At 35.1% G+C, this 19,164-nt stretch overlaps 1 protein-coding gene across 4 annotated transcripts; it reads left to right on the top strand.

Moving 5' to 3' along the window:
- Positions 1–1,005: 1,005 nt before the first annotated feature.
- Positions 1,006–19,031, top strand: LOC110108202 (vacuolar cation/proton exchanger 2). 4 transcript variants are annotated; one of them, XM_028694718.1, is made up of 13 exons: positions 1,006–1,232; positions 1,418–1,544; positions 2,194–2,445; positions 3,001–3,068; positions 3,163–3,191; positions 3,287–3,483; positions 3,589–3,801; positions 8,639–8,776; positions 12,208–12,324; positions 12,405–12,458; positions 16,084–16,200; positions 17,381–17,474; positions 18,519–19,031. In XM_028694718.1, the coding sequence occupies exons 3-13, from the start codon at positions 2,194–2,196 to the stop codon at positions 18,527–18,529; spliced, it is 1,290 nt and encodes a 429-aa protein (XP_028550551.1). In that variant the 5' UTR covers positions 1,006–1,232; positions 1,418–1,544; the 3' UTR covers positions 18,530–19,031. The 4 variants fall into 4 exon arrangements, with proteins under 4 accessions (XP_028550551.1, XP_020694411.1, XP_020694406.1 ...); XM_020838752.2 differs by having other exon boundaries at positions 1,006–1,334; positions 1,421–1,544; XM_020838747.2 differs by having other exon boundaries at positions 1,006–1,334.
- Positions 19,032–19,164: the final 133 nt, after the last annotated feature.

Below are 19,164 nucleotides of genomic sequence, written 5' to 3'. Positions count from 1 at the left end.
GTATTCTATCATGATTCAAAATGCAAACTCTGACCATCAAACTAACAACGTTAATATTGCATAATTTAAATAAGTTTTATTTATATAAATAAATAAAATATACACTTATTCAATTTTGATTTCAACCCATCTATATTTTGTTTATGTATTTAAATAAATAGTATTGAATTAAAATCAAAACTATGAAAAAAATAAACAAAGGTAATAAAAAAAGTTTCTAATTATTAAATTTATTTTGAGAGAAATAAACTTATGTGAAATTTTATCTTACGTTTACGATCCTAATCCAATTGTTTTCCTAATATTACACTCCAACAAAATTGATTTGTTAAAGGAATGTAATATAAAGTACAATGATGATGGTAGTCAGTGCATGATTAGTAGCGATGGTGACAGGCGATGACAAGTGGCAGTGTGGTCAGCAGCTGGTGATGACAGGCAGCATTTGACAATGGTAGATGCCAGTAAAAGAGGAGTTAATGGCATATAAGATACAATGTACTTAAAATATAATTAAATCTAATGATTTTTAAATAACATCAAAATTAATTAGATGCTAAATTTCAAATAACTCAAAATTTTACTTTTATAGTTATTTTACTTCAAATTAAATAACAATATTTTTGTATTTAAAATACTTCACAACTATTTACTTCGTATCAAACAGCCCCTAAAGGAGGAGAGATTATTCTATGTGGACTTTGAACATAGCTCTACATTCTGAGGCGATTCAGGTGCAGCCACATTAGCGATACCGAGCATTACTGAGCCGCAGTACTGAACATGAGTGATGTGGTACATTCTGATTGATCTCCAGACGCAATTCGACATTTGCACAGAATAATTTTTTCTAAAGAGATCTCATTAGATTGGTTTATTTCTCTTAACAATGCCTAACAAGGCAATACTCAGGCTTGGCTTCTAATCATTAAACTTTTCCCGAATCCATCTTAACAATCCGGGCCTTAGTTACTCCATAAGATTAGACAAATATAATTAGCTTGGCTTAAAACTTCGTCGACTACGTTGTTCTTGTAGGCTTGTACCTTCCCCCATTTCTTCTTGAAGCTCACCATTTGGCGCGCACTCGGACGAGCGATACGTCCGGCGAAGTATCAATCAATCCTACAGCGAAAACCCAAAAGCAAGAAAAAAATCTTTCTTGACTCTTAAATTACGGGCTGGAGGCGAGGCATTCCGACTCGGGCGATTCGCACGATGGCGATGCTCAGGTCCAAGTCTGCCTCCGTTTTCCTTCATCTTCCCCTCCTTTCCTGAGATCCGTAAAAGCAAAGTAAATTGATACGAATTAGTTCCCGCGACACCCGCAATCGGTTTGAATCGTTTCGATTCCTTGCTTTCCATTTGTGGATCTTCATCTGCTTTCTGTTACGGTTATTGTTTCTTAAATTGGCAGTAGGATTTTACGAATTGAGGGTTACTCAATTTCGGTTTTGCGGGGATATTTGGGTTCCGTTGCTGGATCTGATTACGTAAGGTCGTTGCTGTTAGTGTGAGGAGGAGCAGAAAGTGTGGAAAGCGAGGTGCTATGCACTTTTTTTTATGTCATTTGTAAATTTTCATTTCCTATTTTTAGACGAAATATTTTTACGGTTGTACATGCAGAGGCTGGTCCAGCGTAAAATTTGTTTCTTGATTGCAAGATTTGTGTCTAAAATTGACCACTTTGCTTTGTTGATCCCAACTGAATAGCTGTTTGGCATCGACTAAGATTTAGTAAATCTTTTAAATTCTGATTTTGTATATCTTGAGAGGATGAAAACTATTCGGTATGACAACTTCTAAATCTTGTAAAATTTTGATTAATTATTTAGCTATTGGTTTTAGGATTTAAGATTTAGAAGGGGGAGAAATCCTCAAATATGTTAACTATTGTGAAAAATGGGAATTAACGAATCATGAATTAAGTAATGATGATGCCGAAATATAATTTACCGAAACGGTAGCATTTAAAATCTAAAAGTCTGTTTGGCAGGATTTAAGTCAACTTTTGCTTTAATCCTACCTAAAATAGGATATCAAACAGCCCAAATAGTTTTCTGCATCCAGTTAAAATGTCTATAAGTTCGCTTCCCATCTTGCTTTCATTAGGTTTGGTCATTTAATTGTTGAGTTTGGTGGATTTTTCCATTTGATCCTAATTTCTTTTTACTAAACGGTTATGCTATACAGATGGAGAGTGTAGAGAAGATGGATATTGAGCTCAATGAGCAAGGCCTTGATGGTTCACCAGTGTGTGTGAAAAAGATGCACTTATTTGAGCATATTGGGCCATTGGCTGCTTCTGCACAGTCATATGGCCCCAAGAGAACTCATAGTAGAGTTTTGATGAGTATCTATATTGTCATATTCAAAGCGAGAATCAACGTTTTGGTGCCTTTTGGACCTTTAGCTGTGGTTCTTCATTACCTTACAGGAAAACATGTATGTTCATACTGCAACTTTCTGAACTGCTTTTTCCATTTTTTGGGAAATTTACCACTTTATTTCATGCTATTTACATTTTTTTGGGAAAACATGTACGTTCATATGAAATTTATCTAAAACATTAATATTACATGCCTACCATCCATATACAGCTTTAATATCAAATATACAACTCATATAATTCATTCATACCATCTTATAAACTTTAATATTTCATTCCATGCAGCCAAAGTTGTTTTGTGGGTGGTAGGCATGTAATATTAATATTTTGGGTGTTAGATATGTAAATAGTATAAAATAAAGTGGTATGTATATATACCACCTTTTTTTCTGTGAATTTCGGCTAGACTTGTGATTTTTCTTGTCCATTTGGATGTTTTTTTGGGTATCATGAAGTTGAGGCCGATATAGCTGCCATTAGCTTGAAAATTACAAAACTATAACTTTTATTGCTGCCATTAGCTTGAAAATTACAAAACTATAACTTTTATTTTTTCTATCTGTTTGAGATTTTGAGCCTACATTGATAACAATAATTCATTCACTTTTCAGGGATGGGTTTTCTTTTTCAGCCTTGTAGGTATAGTACCTTTAGCTGAGCGCTTAGGTTATGCAACCGAGTAAGTATGACTCACCATTACAATTCAAGCCTACCGGCATTACGTTCATGTGCTAATTAAATTGGCTAATTGGCATTTATCTTGGATGATGCAGGCAACTAGCATACTATACTGGGCCTACTAGTAAGCTTTTGTCCCTACTGTTTGCTAGATACATATTTCTTTTTGTGTTACAGTAGTTATATCATTTTATCGAATCATATGGTTGGCAATTGCAGTTGGAGGTCTTTTAAATGCTACTTTTGGGAATGCTACTGAAATGATCATATCTATTTATGCTTTAAAAAATGGGATGATTCGTGTTGTACAGCAATCTTTACTGGGATCAATATTGTCGAATATGCTCTTAGTTCTAGGCTGTGCTTTTTTAAGTGGTGGGATTGTGCATTCCAACAAAGATCAGGTTTTCAACAAGGTATCTGCAACAATATGCTACTTGTCCTATATTATGTAATTTTCTTATATGCATGGCCATAAACGGTAACTTTATTGTTCACGGTGGGAAGTTCATTCACAACAGGCTGCTGCTGTGGTAAACTCAGGGCTATTGCTGATGGCTGTGATGGGTTTAATGTTCCCAGCAGTTCTTCATTTTACACACTCAGAGGTTCAATATGGGAAATCTGAAGTGGCTCTATCAAGGTTCAGCAGTTGTGTCATGCTTGTGGCATATGCTAGCTATCTTTTTTTTCAACTCAAGGGTCGGCACAACCTCTATAGTCCAATTGATGAGGTCAGTCATCTGTATAGCTCAGTTCCCAAAGAAATTAGTATTTGGAGTACCATTCATTCAATAACATTTCTTTCAATCTTCTGTTCATCAAAAGTAGTTTAATTTTGTACTGCACTTTTGCTAATTTGAAGCAATAAATGTTATATTAAACTACATTTTATTGTGTAAGTGACAGAAACATTCCCTATTGTTTGTTTGATGTCCAGTTGTACTCTCAAGTGTGTAATGAATTGATAGGAAAAACTTGAGTTCACAAGTAATCCAAGAGGAAATACTTGAGTTCGCAAGTAATCCAAGAGGAAATACTTGGGTTCGCAAGCAACCCTAACAATAATTGATAAGAACAGCGGAAATAATGTGATATTCTCAATGAAATCAATTCAAAATGAAAGATTGTAGTAGTAAACTCAAAACAAAAGCAAACACAAAGCAATATACAATCGATCATCAATTCGAGAGGAGGATCGTTCTCTCCCAATCTCTAGAACATGAGTCTAGAGCCCAAGACGCCAAAGAAACTTCAAGAGAAACAAATCAAAGCATGAATCCCTAACCCTAGCCTCTCTTCTTCTTTAAATACATATTTTCCTAATAAAAAGCCAATAAAGAGCTTCCTAAAATAAACCAATTTCAAAATAGTTTCTTTAGGTGTTAGTCGCCCCCTTCCCTCTCTCTAATTGCCGCCCTAGGAGGGGGGGGAATTTCAAAATAGTTTCTTTAGGTGTTAGTCGCCCCCTTCCCTCTCTCTAATTGCCGCCCTGGGGGGGGGGGGGGGGCACAAGCTTGGGCTGCTATTTAAGGAGGCGGCTTAGCCCGCCTCCAATAAAACTAAACCGTCCTAGGTGGGGCCGGTTTGGTCGGTTCAGGGAGAACTGTATTAATACCCCATTCCCAAAGAACCACTTTGTCCTCAAGGTGGAAATTGAGAAACTGATGTTTCACCTTCTCATAAGGTTGCCACGTGGCCTCGTATTCCGGAAGGCTTTTTCACTTTATCAACACTTCTTTAGCTCCATCTCCCATTTGGCTAACCCCCATCAGATCTAAGGGTTCCAAAATCACCTCTAAGTCTACCGTGAGTGTCACCGGTAACTCTGAGCTGGCTGCATAATCTCCAATTGCCTTTCTTAATTGGGATAAATGAAAAACTGGATGTATAGTCGCCGTTGGTGGTAGTTTTAGGCTTTCAGCCGACATGCTACAACTCCAATCTTCTCCAATACTTCATAAGATCTAAAATACCTTGGAGCAAGCTTCTCATTCCTCCTGTTGACGACTGTCTTTTGTCTATATGGTCGAAGCTTCAAGAACACCCTCTCCCCTACTTCAAACTAGATGTCCTTTTTATGCCCATTGACTTATTTCTTCATAATCTGTTGTGCTCTCAGTAGATATCTCTTCAACTCCTCTAACACCCTGTCCCTCTCCTCCAAGTACTCATCCACTGAAGAAACTGGAGTAGTGCTACTCCCAAAGTGCACCAAGTGAGGAGGATCCCTTTCGTACAACACATTGAATGGGGTCATTTGAGAAACAAAATGATAAGAGCTGTTATACCAATACTCGGCCCATGATAGTCACTTGGCCCATAGTTTAGGTGTCTCTGACTTAAAGCATCTCAAGTAGGTCTCCAAGCTCCTATTGACCAATTTTGTTTAATCATCCGTATGCGGGTGATAGGTGGTGCTCATCTTCAGAACTGTCCTTTGTAATCTGAACGAATCCCTCCAAAAGTGGCTGAGGAACACTTTATCTCTATATGATACTATTGTCTCTGATATTCCATGCAATCTGACCACCTCTCTGATGAAAATTGAAGTCAGATCCTTCAGGGTAGGATAAAGTGTTTATAATCTCTCTATAGCCTTACCTTCAATATCCACAATTTACTCCCTACATTGGGAAGTAGCATACTTCACCATTTGCGTGCTCACCAAGTCTTTGATCACCATAAGCACGCACTGGACCATAGCAATGAACTGCCTTATCACAAAGAAATTCATCTACTTCCCCTCCGCATGCATCGTCCGGGCAACTCAACATATTAGGACTGTTTCATCGATGAGCTTTGAATCTAGTGAACCGACTATAGTCCAAATCCAACCGGCAAGTTTCTCAATGACGATTATGTCCGTAGCAGTAAAGAAGGCGAGAACATGATATGAAGTGGTGTTCGTTTAAATTGAGGGATTGGTTCCCGTGGCAAAGTGATGCGGGCCACCGCCGACCGGCAAAGGGAGGGCCGGCGACCCCAGGGCGCGCGGAAGCGGACGGAAAGGGGGGCCGCGCCGGCCGATCCGCCGAAGGGACGCGGGGGGGGGATGCGGAGCGGAACGGGGGAATCGGCCTTGAGCCGAACCGGTCCAATCCTGGACCGGTTTGGCTCGGGTCAGCCTTGAGCTGGGCGGTTCACCTTGGGCAGCCCACTAGTGGGTTTGGTTTGGTCTTTTGCTTGCTATAAGTAGGGATTAAGGGGGGATTTCTAGGGTTATGCAAAAATTGGGTTTTCTCTTAGCCACCTTATTTTCTTTCTCTAAGTTTTCTAGGGTTTGTAGTGGGAGACCTTGTCCTTCTCGAAGTGGACAAATTGTATCTTGTTTTCTCTTGGATTTTAAATGCAAAGGTTCTTGCTCTTCATCCCATCTCTCTTGTGTTTATTTCTCTTTGATTTGGTGGAGAAATCATATCTTTGAAGGAGCATTAGGGCAAACCCAAACTTGGGAACCCTAGGGCGTATCACAAAGATCTTGGCAGAGGTTGACTTCTTCTGTTGTCCAAAAGGAGGCTTCGACCTTCTTGTACATATGCCATATCTGAGGGTAGATCCGAAACATGCAGAAGCAGTAGGGATTTGGGGCAAGGAGGGGCTCTTCGATTGGAGGATTTGATGTCGTGTACAACAGCTCTTCAATCGCTCGATCCTTGCTTGGTTTGGCTCCAACACAAGCACGAGGGCTGGTCGTCCCCGCTTAGGCACGGAAGCACGCATCTCCTGCTCACTCCTTCTCTTGATCCTCTTCTTCATTCGGTTCGGTCCACAAGTAGGTACGCACGAGAGCGCACACAGAAGACCGCAAAGGGGAAGCCCTCTCACTTGCTTGGCTGCCTTGGATGCAAGCGAGCAGGAACAAAATGTAAGAACCAGCTCTCCCTCTCTCACGCTGTCATATTTGAAGAAGATCAGAACGCCTTTCTCTAATACCATGTTAAATTTCAGAGAATTGGAGAGGAAAAAAAGGCTTCATTTTATTCTATAAAATTATCCCTATTTATAGATCTATACATGATATCTTAATAAATAAACAAATAATTACAGAATCATGCATAATTGTCCTAATATAATCCTTCCTAAATCAACCACTCAAATATGGAAGGAGATCAGTATGATCTAGGTGAGCCTCCCACGGATTCCCATCATGGCCGTGAGATCAAGTGTCAAGAAATGGCTTAGATTCAACCACGGATTCCCATATGGCCCAGTTCTTCCCTTTGGGGTGATTTTTATTATTGTTTTCTTGTTTTAAATTATTTAATTACTTTTTGTGTGTGTGATTTGAATTTTCTGAAGTGAGATACATGCTAGGTTTTCTTTTTGAAGCATGAGCTTGATTCATTGTTAAGGTTTTATGTTCATCTCTATTTTTGGCGGAATTTTAGATTTTGGTTGACTATTAACTCATCTTTTGGGTTGAACAAAGCATATTTGTTGTCCTTATATTAAAAGCAACAATTTTGGCTAAAATTATGAGTTTGTAGCCTGCATATTATATACCTATTGTTATATTTTCATCTTGTTTATCATTCTAGGATGCATTAGACATCCTAGACCTATGACTGTGCTACATCACATTCTAGGATGCATTAGAAATCCTAGACCTATGACTGTGCTACATCACATCCTAGGCTGAAGTTTTTTTACATTGGCAATATTATGATTTCTGAAGGATTTACCCACATGACTTGTGTTGAGTGTTAGTTTGCTTTTTTTTAACTTTTAAACATGAATGATTCGTTTTTTTTTTTTGCACCATTTGTTATTCTACATTTCTTTGATGTTCTATAATATCAGTAATTGACAAAGTGGAATTTATTTGATGTTTCATGGTAGCTTTTACAATTAAACCATGCCAAGTCATCCCATTCTTGAATTCTCAATGGAGACGGAATTACCTGTATTCTCTATTAACTGTTTATATTTGGCCTTTTCTGTTTCACTTCTGGGAGACATTCTTCCTAGCTTTATGCTGTATGTGAAGTAATTAAATTGGACTGCTTGGCACATTTCAACAAAGTATATTTATCAAAATGAGAATCCTAGAATTTATGTGCAGTAAGGTTTGAAAGTGCAAAATAAGCTTGCATAAAATTTGTGAATTTGTTCAGAAATTAACAGGAAATTATTTGGTTAAGAAGACTAGTGGTAGAGATGTCAAGGCGGTGGCCAAAGTTTTATTGTATAGGGTGGTGGGCAAGGGGATAACAGAAAAAAAAAAATTAGAATTTGCTCAAAAGAATTTTGTTAGCTACAACTAATACGTAGTTACGTACTTCACCTCGTAGTAATATTATAGTAAAAGAAATATGTATGAACATAACTGGAATTTGTTTCGAAATGTTTGTGGCAGATGATGGCATTCTTTTTCATCAACATTCCTTAAATTTTTATCTGCAGAAACCTAGTTATATTAGGAAAGAAATACTGTTGGCAGGAACCATAAATAGTTGGCTTTTCCCATCTTCTGTTATTCTTGTTTGCCACTAGCATATTCAACCCTCAGCATTTAATTCTTATTCCTATGATTTTAATTATACTTCTGGGCAATTTCTGTCATCGTAGGAAGAGAATCAGAATGATGATGTTGATTCTGATGAAGAAGACGCACCTGAGATAACTTTGTGGGAATCGATAGCATGGCTTGCTGTTTTGACTGCTTGGGTTTCTATTCTTTCTGGATACCTTGTTGATGCCATAGAGGTAGCAACTGTTTTGATTCCTGTTATTTTTTCTTCGTTAATCAAACTTTTCATTTTGATTTTCCTTCGATCTTGAAAGTTAATCAAGAATGCAACAAAAAATAGAAAAATATGCTGAAAGATAAACTGTTCATGAGATTGATGAATTTCTTAGCGATAGAAGCCATAGACGAGTGGTCTAATGCCCGCTTGAAATTTTCTTGCTATTGGCCTGGACATCAATAATAGAATTGAAATGCAGTCTTAACGTTGTGATTTGTATGGCAAAGGTCTTCTAGGATTTAACATAAATCTCTTGATCCTTTCTGAAATAGTTTTTGATAACTCATGATTATCATTAGCCTTATCCAAATATTTGGGGTTGGCTGGAATAGTTCTTGATAGCTGATGGTAATATATGCTTCAAAATAAATAGAGAAAGTCTTCTTTAGCTGAAACCAGGAGGTTGAATTCACTACAAATAATGATTCCTTACTTGATTGACCTTTTCAATTATGTTTTTTCCGTTTTCTTGATTAGCTGTTTCATCTGAGTTTCTAGATTCTATTTATTTTGTGTTAGAAATTAATGTAGCAAAGGGATTCAGCTTGTTAAAAGCGCCTTCTGTAGAATATACTCCAAAAGACATCTTAACTTCTGAAGAGTCCGGAGTGAGTGACGGTGTACAGAAGGAATAAAGAGGGACTGAGATAGGAAGGCCAGAAGATAATTTTTGATTTCATTCACTCTAATGCTAAAGTTAATGAACTAGATTCATTTTTAGAAAATTTAGCCTATTTTCATGTTGTCAGCTAACTGGTTCTAGATATTAGATCATACAAACCTTGGTTCATAATCATCATTTGCCTAATCCTTTTATTTGATGCTGGCTTTATGAATCGTTATTCTCCAATTACTATTGTGGAGTGCAGCTTGAGCTTTCCACCCTTGCTTTCACAAGTTATATTGCATGACTTCTAGCCAAACATTGAATACTAGGTTAAACTTACACATATATATTTTTGATAGGGCGGTTCCTCCTGAACTGGCCCAACCGGCTTGCCTCCTCTATGCTTGCCGCCCACAATAGTGGGTCCCACTATTCCAATTTAGTTCAAATTGGGGAGACCTCATTGTTTTCAATCACTCTTTTCCTGGTAATCATTTTCCACTTGACTCCACTCTTCCTTCTCAAGATCAATAACTCCTTATTGCTTGCTTCTCATATCAAAATATTAAAGTTTTAGACTTCATTTCGAACAACTTTCATTGTTTTCTAAAACAGCTTTTTAATACACAAAATTATACTTCAAAAATTTTTTTAACTAAAAAGCTATTTTAGAAAACATTAAGAAAACTGTCACAAATGAAGCCTTTAGTGTTTAATAATGGAGCAGATAAAATGCTTGAACTTGATAATTTTACATCTAATTTTTAAGACTACTTCGAATATTATGAAAATTCATTTTATCAAAGCTATGATTATTTTTTCACACATATAAGCTTCTACAAATTATAAAGCTTATGACTATAACTCTTATTTCTTAACACTTTAACACTAATTCTCTCCTAATTATAAGCATATTCTCTTGTAAAACATGTTTTATAAAGGATATTTCTTGATTGTTGAATAATAGGCTAAAGACTTATTATCCCTCATCTTATTCAACTAGTACAAGCTATATTCATTAAAGTTAGAAGTATTGCTACTAATATTATTTTAGCAAATGAGATTGTTAAAATTTCAATAGTACTACTTCTCCAAAATATGTTTCTACAAAAATTGGTCTTCAGAAATTATTTAGTTTTGTGAATATGCCATCACTACTCCAGAAACTAATTCATAAAGGTCTTATTAAATTGTTAAGTGGATTAGAGTTTATTCATGAACACTTAAAATAAATAATCCAGCAAATATGAACAAATACCTCTTGTTCGTGAACAAATTTATTATATTAAAAGAGTCTAACATAAAAATTAAATTATTTTTTTATAAAATATTATTTTTATCTAATATTGCATATATATTAAATGGACTAAATTTTAAATTGAAATAAATTTATTTATATTATTTTAATTAAAATTTTTTTAATCAATTATTTAATAAATTAAATTACTAATATTTAAAAATCTTATATAAAAAATATTCATATAATATTATATAAAGAAATAAATAAATAGTATCTCCTCATCTCTCTCTTATTGGTACTCTCTCTCCCCTTTTTCTCTTTCTCTCCCTCCCTATCTCTCTCTTATTTCTCTTTCTCTCCATTTAAGCAGAATACGCTAAAGTATAAAGGGCATTCAGATTAAGCCAAATAATTTGGCGTATTTGAAACGCGCTAAAATATTTAGCGATTTTGCTCTATTTTAAATTATTTTTTAAATATGCTCCTTTAGTTAATTTTAAAAAATAATGAGCTCCTCCTTAAAAATTGGCCCACTTGTATCTTGTTTTCGTGTTTGTTGGCTTTGATTCTCTTATTGCAATCCATCATTTTTGGGGCTGATTTCACCCAGACTTTGCATTATTCTCGCTGTTTTCACCAATTAGTGATAGGTTTGCTTGTGAACTCAAGTATTTCTCTTAGGATTACTTTCGAACTCAAGTATTTCCTATCAGTTTTGCAGTCACTTCTAACCACCACAATAACTATATTCCAATGACGTGGCCAGACACTATGTTAAATCCTTCAGTTTGAAAGTTGTATTGAAACTGATATTGTGGGGATGCTGCTCATAGTTTTGCCTTTGTTCCTTTTCCCATTATGAGCTGGAAAATTTTCAGTTTTATTGTGTTTGATGTAAAGTTGCTAAAGTGTATTGTGGTTGACGCCCTTAATCAGTTCCTAAAGGCTTAATGTACTTGCTTTTAAAGATATATTCGTATTGCATTCTAGCTCTTCTAAAATTGCTATTTCAACTTTTATGTGATGCAATATTTACCGTTGGTCACTCCTCAGTAGTTATCCCTTGTTTATGAATCATTTTATAGGAATTGTAATTGTTGTATGGAATTCCACAAAGGAATAATTCCGTCATAACATGTACGAACGTTCATTACATACAACTGACTTAACTTTTAACTTAAAAGCCTAACCATAGTCGCAAGATAATTAAAGGAACCATCCATACGAAGGCAAACGTGATAAATACAAGAAAACATATTGGCATATTTTGGGCAATTAAATCCTTACATCCCTTCTATTTGGTCCTAACAGTGTATGTCAATCGTAGAAATGATAATAAAGTACATGAAGGAGAGTTAGCAGCTATATTTCTCCTTTTTCCCATTTCTCTACTTTTCTCCCCTCTTTTATTCATGTTAAAATTGTTGTTATAATCTTTTTCGGCAGCTATACTTCTCCTTTCTATTAGATACCTTTCTCTACTTTCTTCCTTTTTTATTTATGTCAAGTTCTGTGTTATTCAATTGTTGTTAATATTTTACAGGGCGCATCTGAAGCAATGAGCATGCCAGTGGCATTTATCAGTGTTATTTTGCTTCCTATTGTAGGAAATGCTGCTGAGCATGCAAGTGCCATAATGTTTGCCATGAAGGACAAGCTAGTGAGTGTTTTGAGGGTGTGCATATACTAAGAAATATAATTTTTCTATTTCACTTGGCATCATTTTTTTCTTCTTTCTAGGATATCACTTTGGGGGTTGCAATAGGATCGTCTACTCAGATATCAATGTTCCTGGTAATTCTCTAAACATCATTGCAAATTTTAACTTTTCTTAATGGATCTGTACCCTCCCTTTGTTTTTTATGCAATGGAAGAAAGTTTGTTTTGTTCGAGTTCCTACTTGCTTTTTTCTTTCTTCACAAATTTGTTGGTTGTTGCATCGTTCTGACATAAATTGGTGACTATTCTATTGCATTTGCTTGAACTGGTCAGTTAATTAGTTGTTATGATGAGGAATTTCTTGCTCTATCCCATATTATGAACTAAACATTTGCTGAAATTTTTGGGGTTGTATGCTTGCATGCATTTAGAGTCGTGTACTTTAGAAATGCTATGTATTAGAGTTGTTTGGTTGTACGTCAAGTAAATACAGTTGACTGTTTTATTATTTGGTTGGATGCAAAGTAAATACAATACAAATATTTTTCATATTTAGTGTAATTTAAAATTTGAAATCAACAACATTAACAAAATAAAATGGTAAAATTGCCTTCGGTGATGATTAATGATTTAGTTTACTTCTCATATAGGTGATTTATCTTCTTAAATTTGACTTTGAACCCAATAGCAAGCAACTGCTTATTGCGTCAATACTATGAGTATAATGCTTACTCTCTAAAATAAGAAGGTTTTGGACATAATGTGGTGGGAAGTAATCATGTAAAGGAATCAATTCTTTGTAAGAATACATTAAAAAGCAATTTAATGTAAACTGTTTGATTAATAAAATGGGCAAGAGAAAATATAAATGAGAAAAACAAGATGGATGAAAAATACAAAGTCGGAGAATATAGATGGGAAAGGACCAAGTTTAGAAAAAAAATATTGAACCGGAAAGAATAGAATCGGACAACAAATAATGAGAGATTGAGAAAGAAACAATTGTTTCCTTGTAGAGAAGCATGATATGCATGTGCCGGCCCAGGAGGGCCGGCTGGACCGGTCCAGGTCTACTCGCGGCGGACGAAACAGGGAAGGGGGGCGGAAGCAAGGTGGGCCCCATGGGGGGTTTAATGCAATCTTTTGGGGGGAAATTTTGAATGTAAGGGCTATTTAGGTATTTTGGAGAAATCCATTATTGTTAATTAGGAGGTTTTGGGGGGAATTAGGAGCATCGAGAATTTGAATGTTATTTGGAGATCTAGGGTTTCTTGCTTGGGCTCTCGGCATTGCCGGAGATTAGGAGAGTTGTTCTTCCTCTCGAATTGAAGAACATTGTATCTTCCCTTATTTTTATTCATCTACTAGTGGATTACAAGTCTATTGCTTGGTTTTCTCTCAGATTTTCCTACAGATTTCTCTGTTTTCTACTGATTTCCTGCTGTTTGGGCTGTTTTCCTGCTGAAAACAGCAGATCTCTTGCTGTTTTCCACACCCGAATCGATAGGAATACTTGGATCTAAGTATTTCCTATCAGAGCAGCTGAAGCATGAGCATGACTTCATTTCTGGATATATTGATCTAGTTTGTTAAATTACTTGTATGCTGTTTTTATAGGAGAATATAGTGCATTTAAGATTTGTTTGGTTGGATGTAGGAAGTGCGAAGTGAGGGAATTGAGCCACTTCGATTGTTTGGCTTGTGGTAGAAGTGGGAAGTGACTTGTTTTTTGAGGAGTTGATAAATATAATTTCTAGCCATTTGACTATGAGCTTATTTTAACCAAATTCATACTTTTCGAAGTCATTAAATGTGATATTTTTATTTGTTTGCAAAATTATAATGCCACTCGCACATGCACTCATACATACTTTCATACATATTGAAATAAATATAATTTATTACAAAATATTATGGAATACATAAAAACTATATATAAATACTAAATAGTATTAATATATTGTGGGATTTAAATACCACACTGTTCTTACGAATTTACATATGTAGCATCTAAATTTTGATATTTACTAGTATAACACTTTAGTTTTTCGATCACATCAAAACCTATACATGAAAATGTACATTTTACTTTAGAAATATCAATATTAGGAATATTTTTTATGTGATTTAAAAATTTGGTGTTACATAAGTTTATATCATAATTTAGACATTAGATATATAAATACACAAGAGTTGTGTGGTATTCCCGAATAAAGAATGCATAATTTATTATTGTGTATACTATGTATATATTTATAATGTTGTAGATAATAATTTATTTTAAATTTGTATGTGCATGGTATTCATAGTAATGAATAAAAATTATTTTATATGAAACAAAATTAAATATATTATTATAGTGTATATTGTTATGTATAAAATACCTTTGGTGGTCCCGTCTAATCTAGTTTGTAAGGTCTTGCAAATTATTGCTGAGATTTTGGGTTCAAATCATACCTTGATGCCTAATTTAGGGGTTTAAATAAGTTGAGTCGAATATTTGCTTAATAGAACTGAGCTCGAACTTGGTTCATTAAAAAAAATTTATGCTTGAGCTTGTTTGGAAAGCTTGAGCTTGACTTGATTTTTTAAATTTTATTTATAATTTTTTATTTTTAATATACAAATAAAATAATAGGAGTATATAGAAATAATTTAAAAAGGTTAAAAAATATTCGATAATTAAATTTCAAAATATTCTAAATTAATTGAACGGCTTGACAAGCTTACGAGCTAGCCAAGTTGAGCTCGTTTAATGTATGAGTTTGAGTATAAGCTTGACAATAAGCTCGAGTTATGAGCTCGTTAACTAGTTAAATTCAACCTAGGTCCCGAGCCAAGTCAGCTCACTTGCACAGTTGCACCCCTAGCCTAATTAAATTCCATATTGTGGACTTTAGGATGGGTTAAAAAGGAGTATAAAATCCTTTTGGCATTTTATAATTTGCTTTTATTTTTATAATTGGATTTAAGTTGTATTTATGTATATATGTGAGACACTTTCACTTTCTCCACAAGTAAATAATAGAAAGTAGGGTGTTTCATTTCCCACTTCTCTGATAGATAACCAAATAATCTTTTTACAAGTGTCCTCAATTTTCACTTCTAGATGTGGAAACTCCTTTTACTTGCGGGCAACCCAAGAGGCCTTAAGCCGCAGATGGAAAAGGGTATGCAGAGTCATGAGCCATGAGCGATGTCTACTATGACTCCAACCTGAAAGTGGCAGTGATTGTTGAGTAGCAACAAATTACGGAGCAAAAAAATGATTTTCGGAGAGATTTTTTGTTTGACGTGAGGGATTTTTGTTCATTTTGCTTCATCCATGATGTGAAGTAGAATGTTCGTTTTGGCTGCATCTACTTAGTTGAAATAAAGGAGGGGGCGGGGGGATTCCAAATTTTTAAATACCAAATCCAAACTTCAAATCAAACAAGGCAGCTCGTTACATATCGCACTGATCATGTAAAACTGGATCCAGAAAGTTTCTCAAGTTCCATATATAAGCACTTGAGCCTCAGCTTGCTTTGCTTCCAGTTCCATTGGAAGGCATCTCTTGCCACTGTAGTTTTGTTTATTTATGAAAACATTCCTTTCACTCCAATGACGTCCATAGCAAATAAATGAAGTTGCAACTTGTTCAACATAAGACATGCATTATGAAAAACCTTTTTGGAGGTTTTCGTTGTGATATATTATTCCAATTAATTCCCAACAAGTGAAGCAATACTTGTGAGTAATTTGATTCTGATAATGTCAGATTCCTTTCTGCGTGGTAATTGGCTGGATCATGGGAAAGGAGATGGACTTGAATTTTCAGTTGTTTGAGACTGCTAGTCTGTTCATCACAGTACTTGTCGTTGCTTTCATGCTGCAGGTATGTATTCATCATATATTATAACGGTTATTCTTCGGTTTGGCATTTTATCGAACTTATAATCATTTTTCCTTCTTAAGGTAAGTTTCTCATTAAATTCTTTCGTGAAATTGGCCATAATTTGTTTGAATATTGTGACTCTATGTTTGCAAACATTATTACGAAATCAAATTCAAGGCTGTATTTATAATGCCGTCACACTTGCACACAAACTTTTCTTTATATATTTTATCATGCTGACATTGTCTTTGCATGGACTCTACCCATAAATATCAAGATTTGAAACAGAAGATATTTCCGTAGTGTAGATTGAAAAAAAAAAATACTGTATAGAATAGTTAGGTTCTAAATCCTACTTTTCTGAGTCTTGATCTTGATGTCTTTGGATAAAACATGTCCTGCTGCTCCTTGTATAGATGGAATTTGCAATTTTGAAGATCAGTGTGCTGATGTCAAAAAGTTCATTGAGCTTCATGTTATTTTCTTTCTGCTATCTTTTTTAATGACCATCTAATAGTTTTGAAGTGGAAGACAAATTTTATGCACATTATGTTTTCAAAACAAGGACCAATTTGCTGAGCTATTCAAAGGTCATAATTGTGCTGATTAAAGTTTTATTCACTGATCCAAAACGTTCAATCACAGATCACCTAGTGGTGGCAGACTATAATAAGCTACAAATTGGCTGCATTCCGGCAAATCTTAACAAAAAATCTCACTAGTTTACAAACATAAACTTCTTAGCTACACTATGGTACCAAATAACCATCTTGCAGAAATTTCACTTGAAACTCTCTAAGTATTTATTCTTCAAATCGGCTAACATGCTTCAATGGTTTTTTTTTTCTATCTCCCAATTTATTATAAACCACTGGACATAAAAGAATAAACCGCTACAATAAATTGAGAGGATTCCTAAATTGAGTTTGTTTTTGTGACCTGCATGTTTTGGTTTTTTGTCTGTGATACTCCCTGCCTAGCTGACTGAAGATTTCAATCTTAGATGACATTTTTGTTGTGGGCCTGAAGAAAAAACTTCAGGCTCACCTAATATAATATGAGATTGAATGGTCATGTACATGTAACTTATATGTTTTCTTTGTTTGGAGACAAGGTCAGATTTGAATAATCTCTATTGAACAAGTAGAGTTTTATGCTTACCTGCGAGCTTTTCTTCCAGGAAGGTACCGCCAACTATTTCAAGGGGATGATGCTTATCCTATGCTATCTTATTGTTGCTGCAAGTTTCTTTGAGCATATCGATCCTACTGTCAGTAAGTCCTGAAAAACTCGAGATGTCTTTTTAACTTATTTTTTTAGGAATATTAAAGAATACAGCAGGTTGAATTTGAAGGTTAGTTTGTATCTTCCCTTTGTATTAAAACTGAACCAATTCTTCGCCACTGTACAAATCTTCTCCACAGTTCCAAAAACAATATGGGTAATGAGTGAATCATATCTACTTATAATTAACCCACTTTTTTTAACTTTTCTTGTTGGGTCTATTTGGTTTTAAGAAATTGGTGGGAATATAATTGGATTTTACATGATAATTGTATATTAGTTGTTTGATTGAATGTAGTTACTAGAAAATTGGATTTAACTGGAAGTATTAACAAATGCATCTTTTCATTAATGGTCACCTATCCAGCCCAAACGAAAAATGTGAAAGATAAATTTCTCTAGCCATTTTTGTGACGCGCATGCCCTCATGGAAACAAAAATTCAATTTCTGATCAGAAGAATAAAATATAATAATTAATATATTGGTCTTCTATCATTTTCGTTATCATTTCCTTCAAATTCGTTCAAACCTAAAGCGCCTATGAGAAAACATGAGGTAAGTGGGTAAGGTCCTCTGAGGGAAAAAAAAAGGAGAAAATAAAAATGAAAACGGAGGTTTCCTCTGTACAACAACTTCATTCTGAGGCCTGTATTTAGCGAGAGATTATTTTGTGTGGAGACTAGATGTAGAACGTTGTCCGAAGACCAACCAAAATATGCCACGTCAGTAGTACCGAGCATAGGGGTGATGTGACACATTCTAGTTGGTCTCTAAACAACTTTCAACATCCGCACAAAATAATTAATCGTATCTAACGGCTCTGCATTCCAGAATACACATTAGTAGTGGACAACGAATGTCTGTAACATAAAAAGAATAAGATCATGATGTGGTTATTACAACTGATTATTATCCCCCTCTTTTGAACAAAAGCCTCATCATCTATACACTCCTCTCCCTTGCTCTCAGATTCTATTACATTTTTGTGAAACAACATTCCATGTCATAATCCTCCCCTCTTGTTTATTTTCAGATGATAATTAGAATTCAATCACCAATCCATCCAGCCAGTTGCAGCACGTAGGCAAGAAGCCATTGCCTTCCACAAATAACAAAAAAGTTTCCATCTGCAAAACTGGATACTTTTAGTGGTTTCTGAATATTTCCCCCTAAGGTAGCCTTGAAGCTTGATCAGCACAAAGGAATTAAATAGCAGTGTATCTGCTTACCATCTCCACATCATTTTTGCTGGGAGATGTTTTTTGGAATTTATCTACAGCAGGGTGGTCTTCTACTGCCATTTTCATTTCTGGAAGCTGGTTTTACATTGAACATTTTAAGGATTTTTCAGATGAATAAAAAGTCGAGAGATCCAGTGTTGTATTCAGAAATGATCAGATCATTGATCATGTACACTAAAAATTTGTCTTTTTTTACCTGCATCTTGTAATGTAATCCTACTTCTAAGCTGTGGAAGGAAACTGTAAACTTAAACCCAACTCTTCAATACTGGGTGCCTTGTTCATTATGGTAGATAGAATTTGATCAATGAAATATAATTAGGGACTGCAGGACTGTAGGGGTGTAAACTAATCGAGTCGAGCTCAAGTCAGCCTTGACTCTAGCTTGATTAATTAATTGAGTTCAAGCTCGAGCTTTATTCTATAAGTTCGAACCCA

The sequence above is a fragment of the Dendrobium catenatum genome, unplaced genomic scaffold (assembly GCF_001605985.2).
Source record: "Dendrobium catenatum unplaced genomic scaffold, ASM160598v2 fragScaff_scaffold_542, whole genome shotgun sequence".
In the NCBI taxonomy this organism is placed as follows: Eukaryota; Viridiplantae; Streptophyta; class Magnoliopsida; order Asparagales; family Orchidaceae; genus Dendrobium; species Dendrobium catenatum.
The sequence above is the reverse complement of the archived record's forward strand: the minus strand, read 5'-3'. Positions and strand labels throughout refer to the sequence as shown.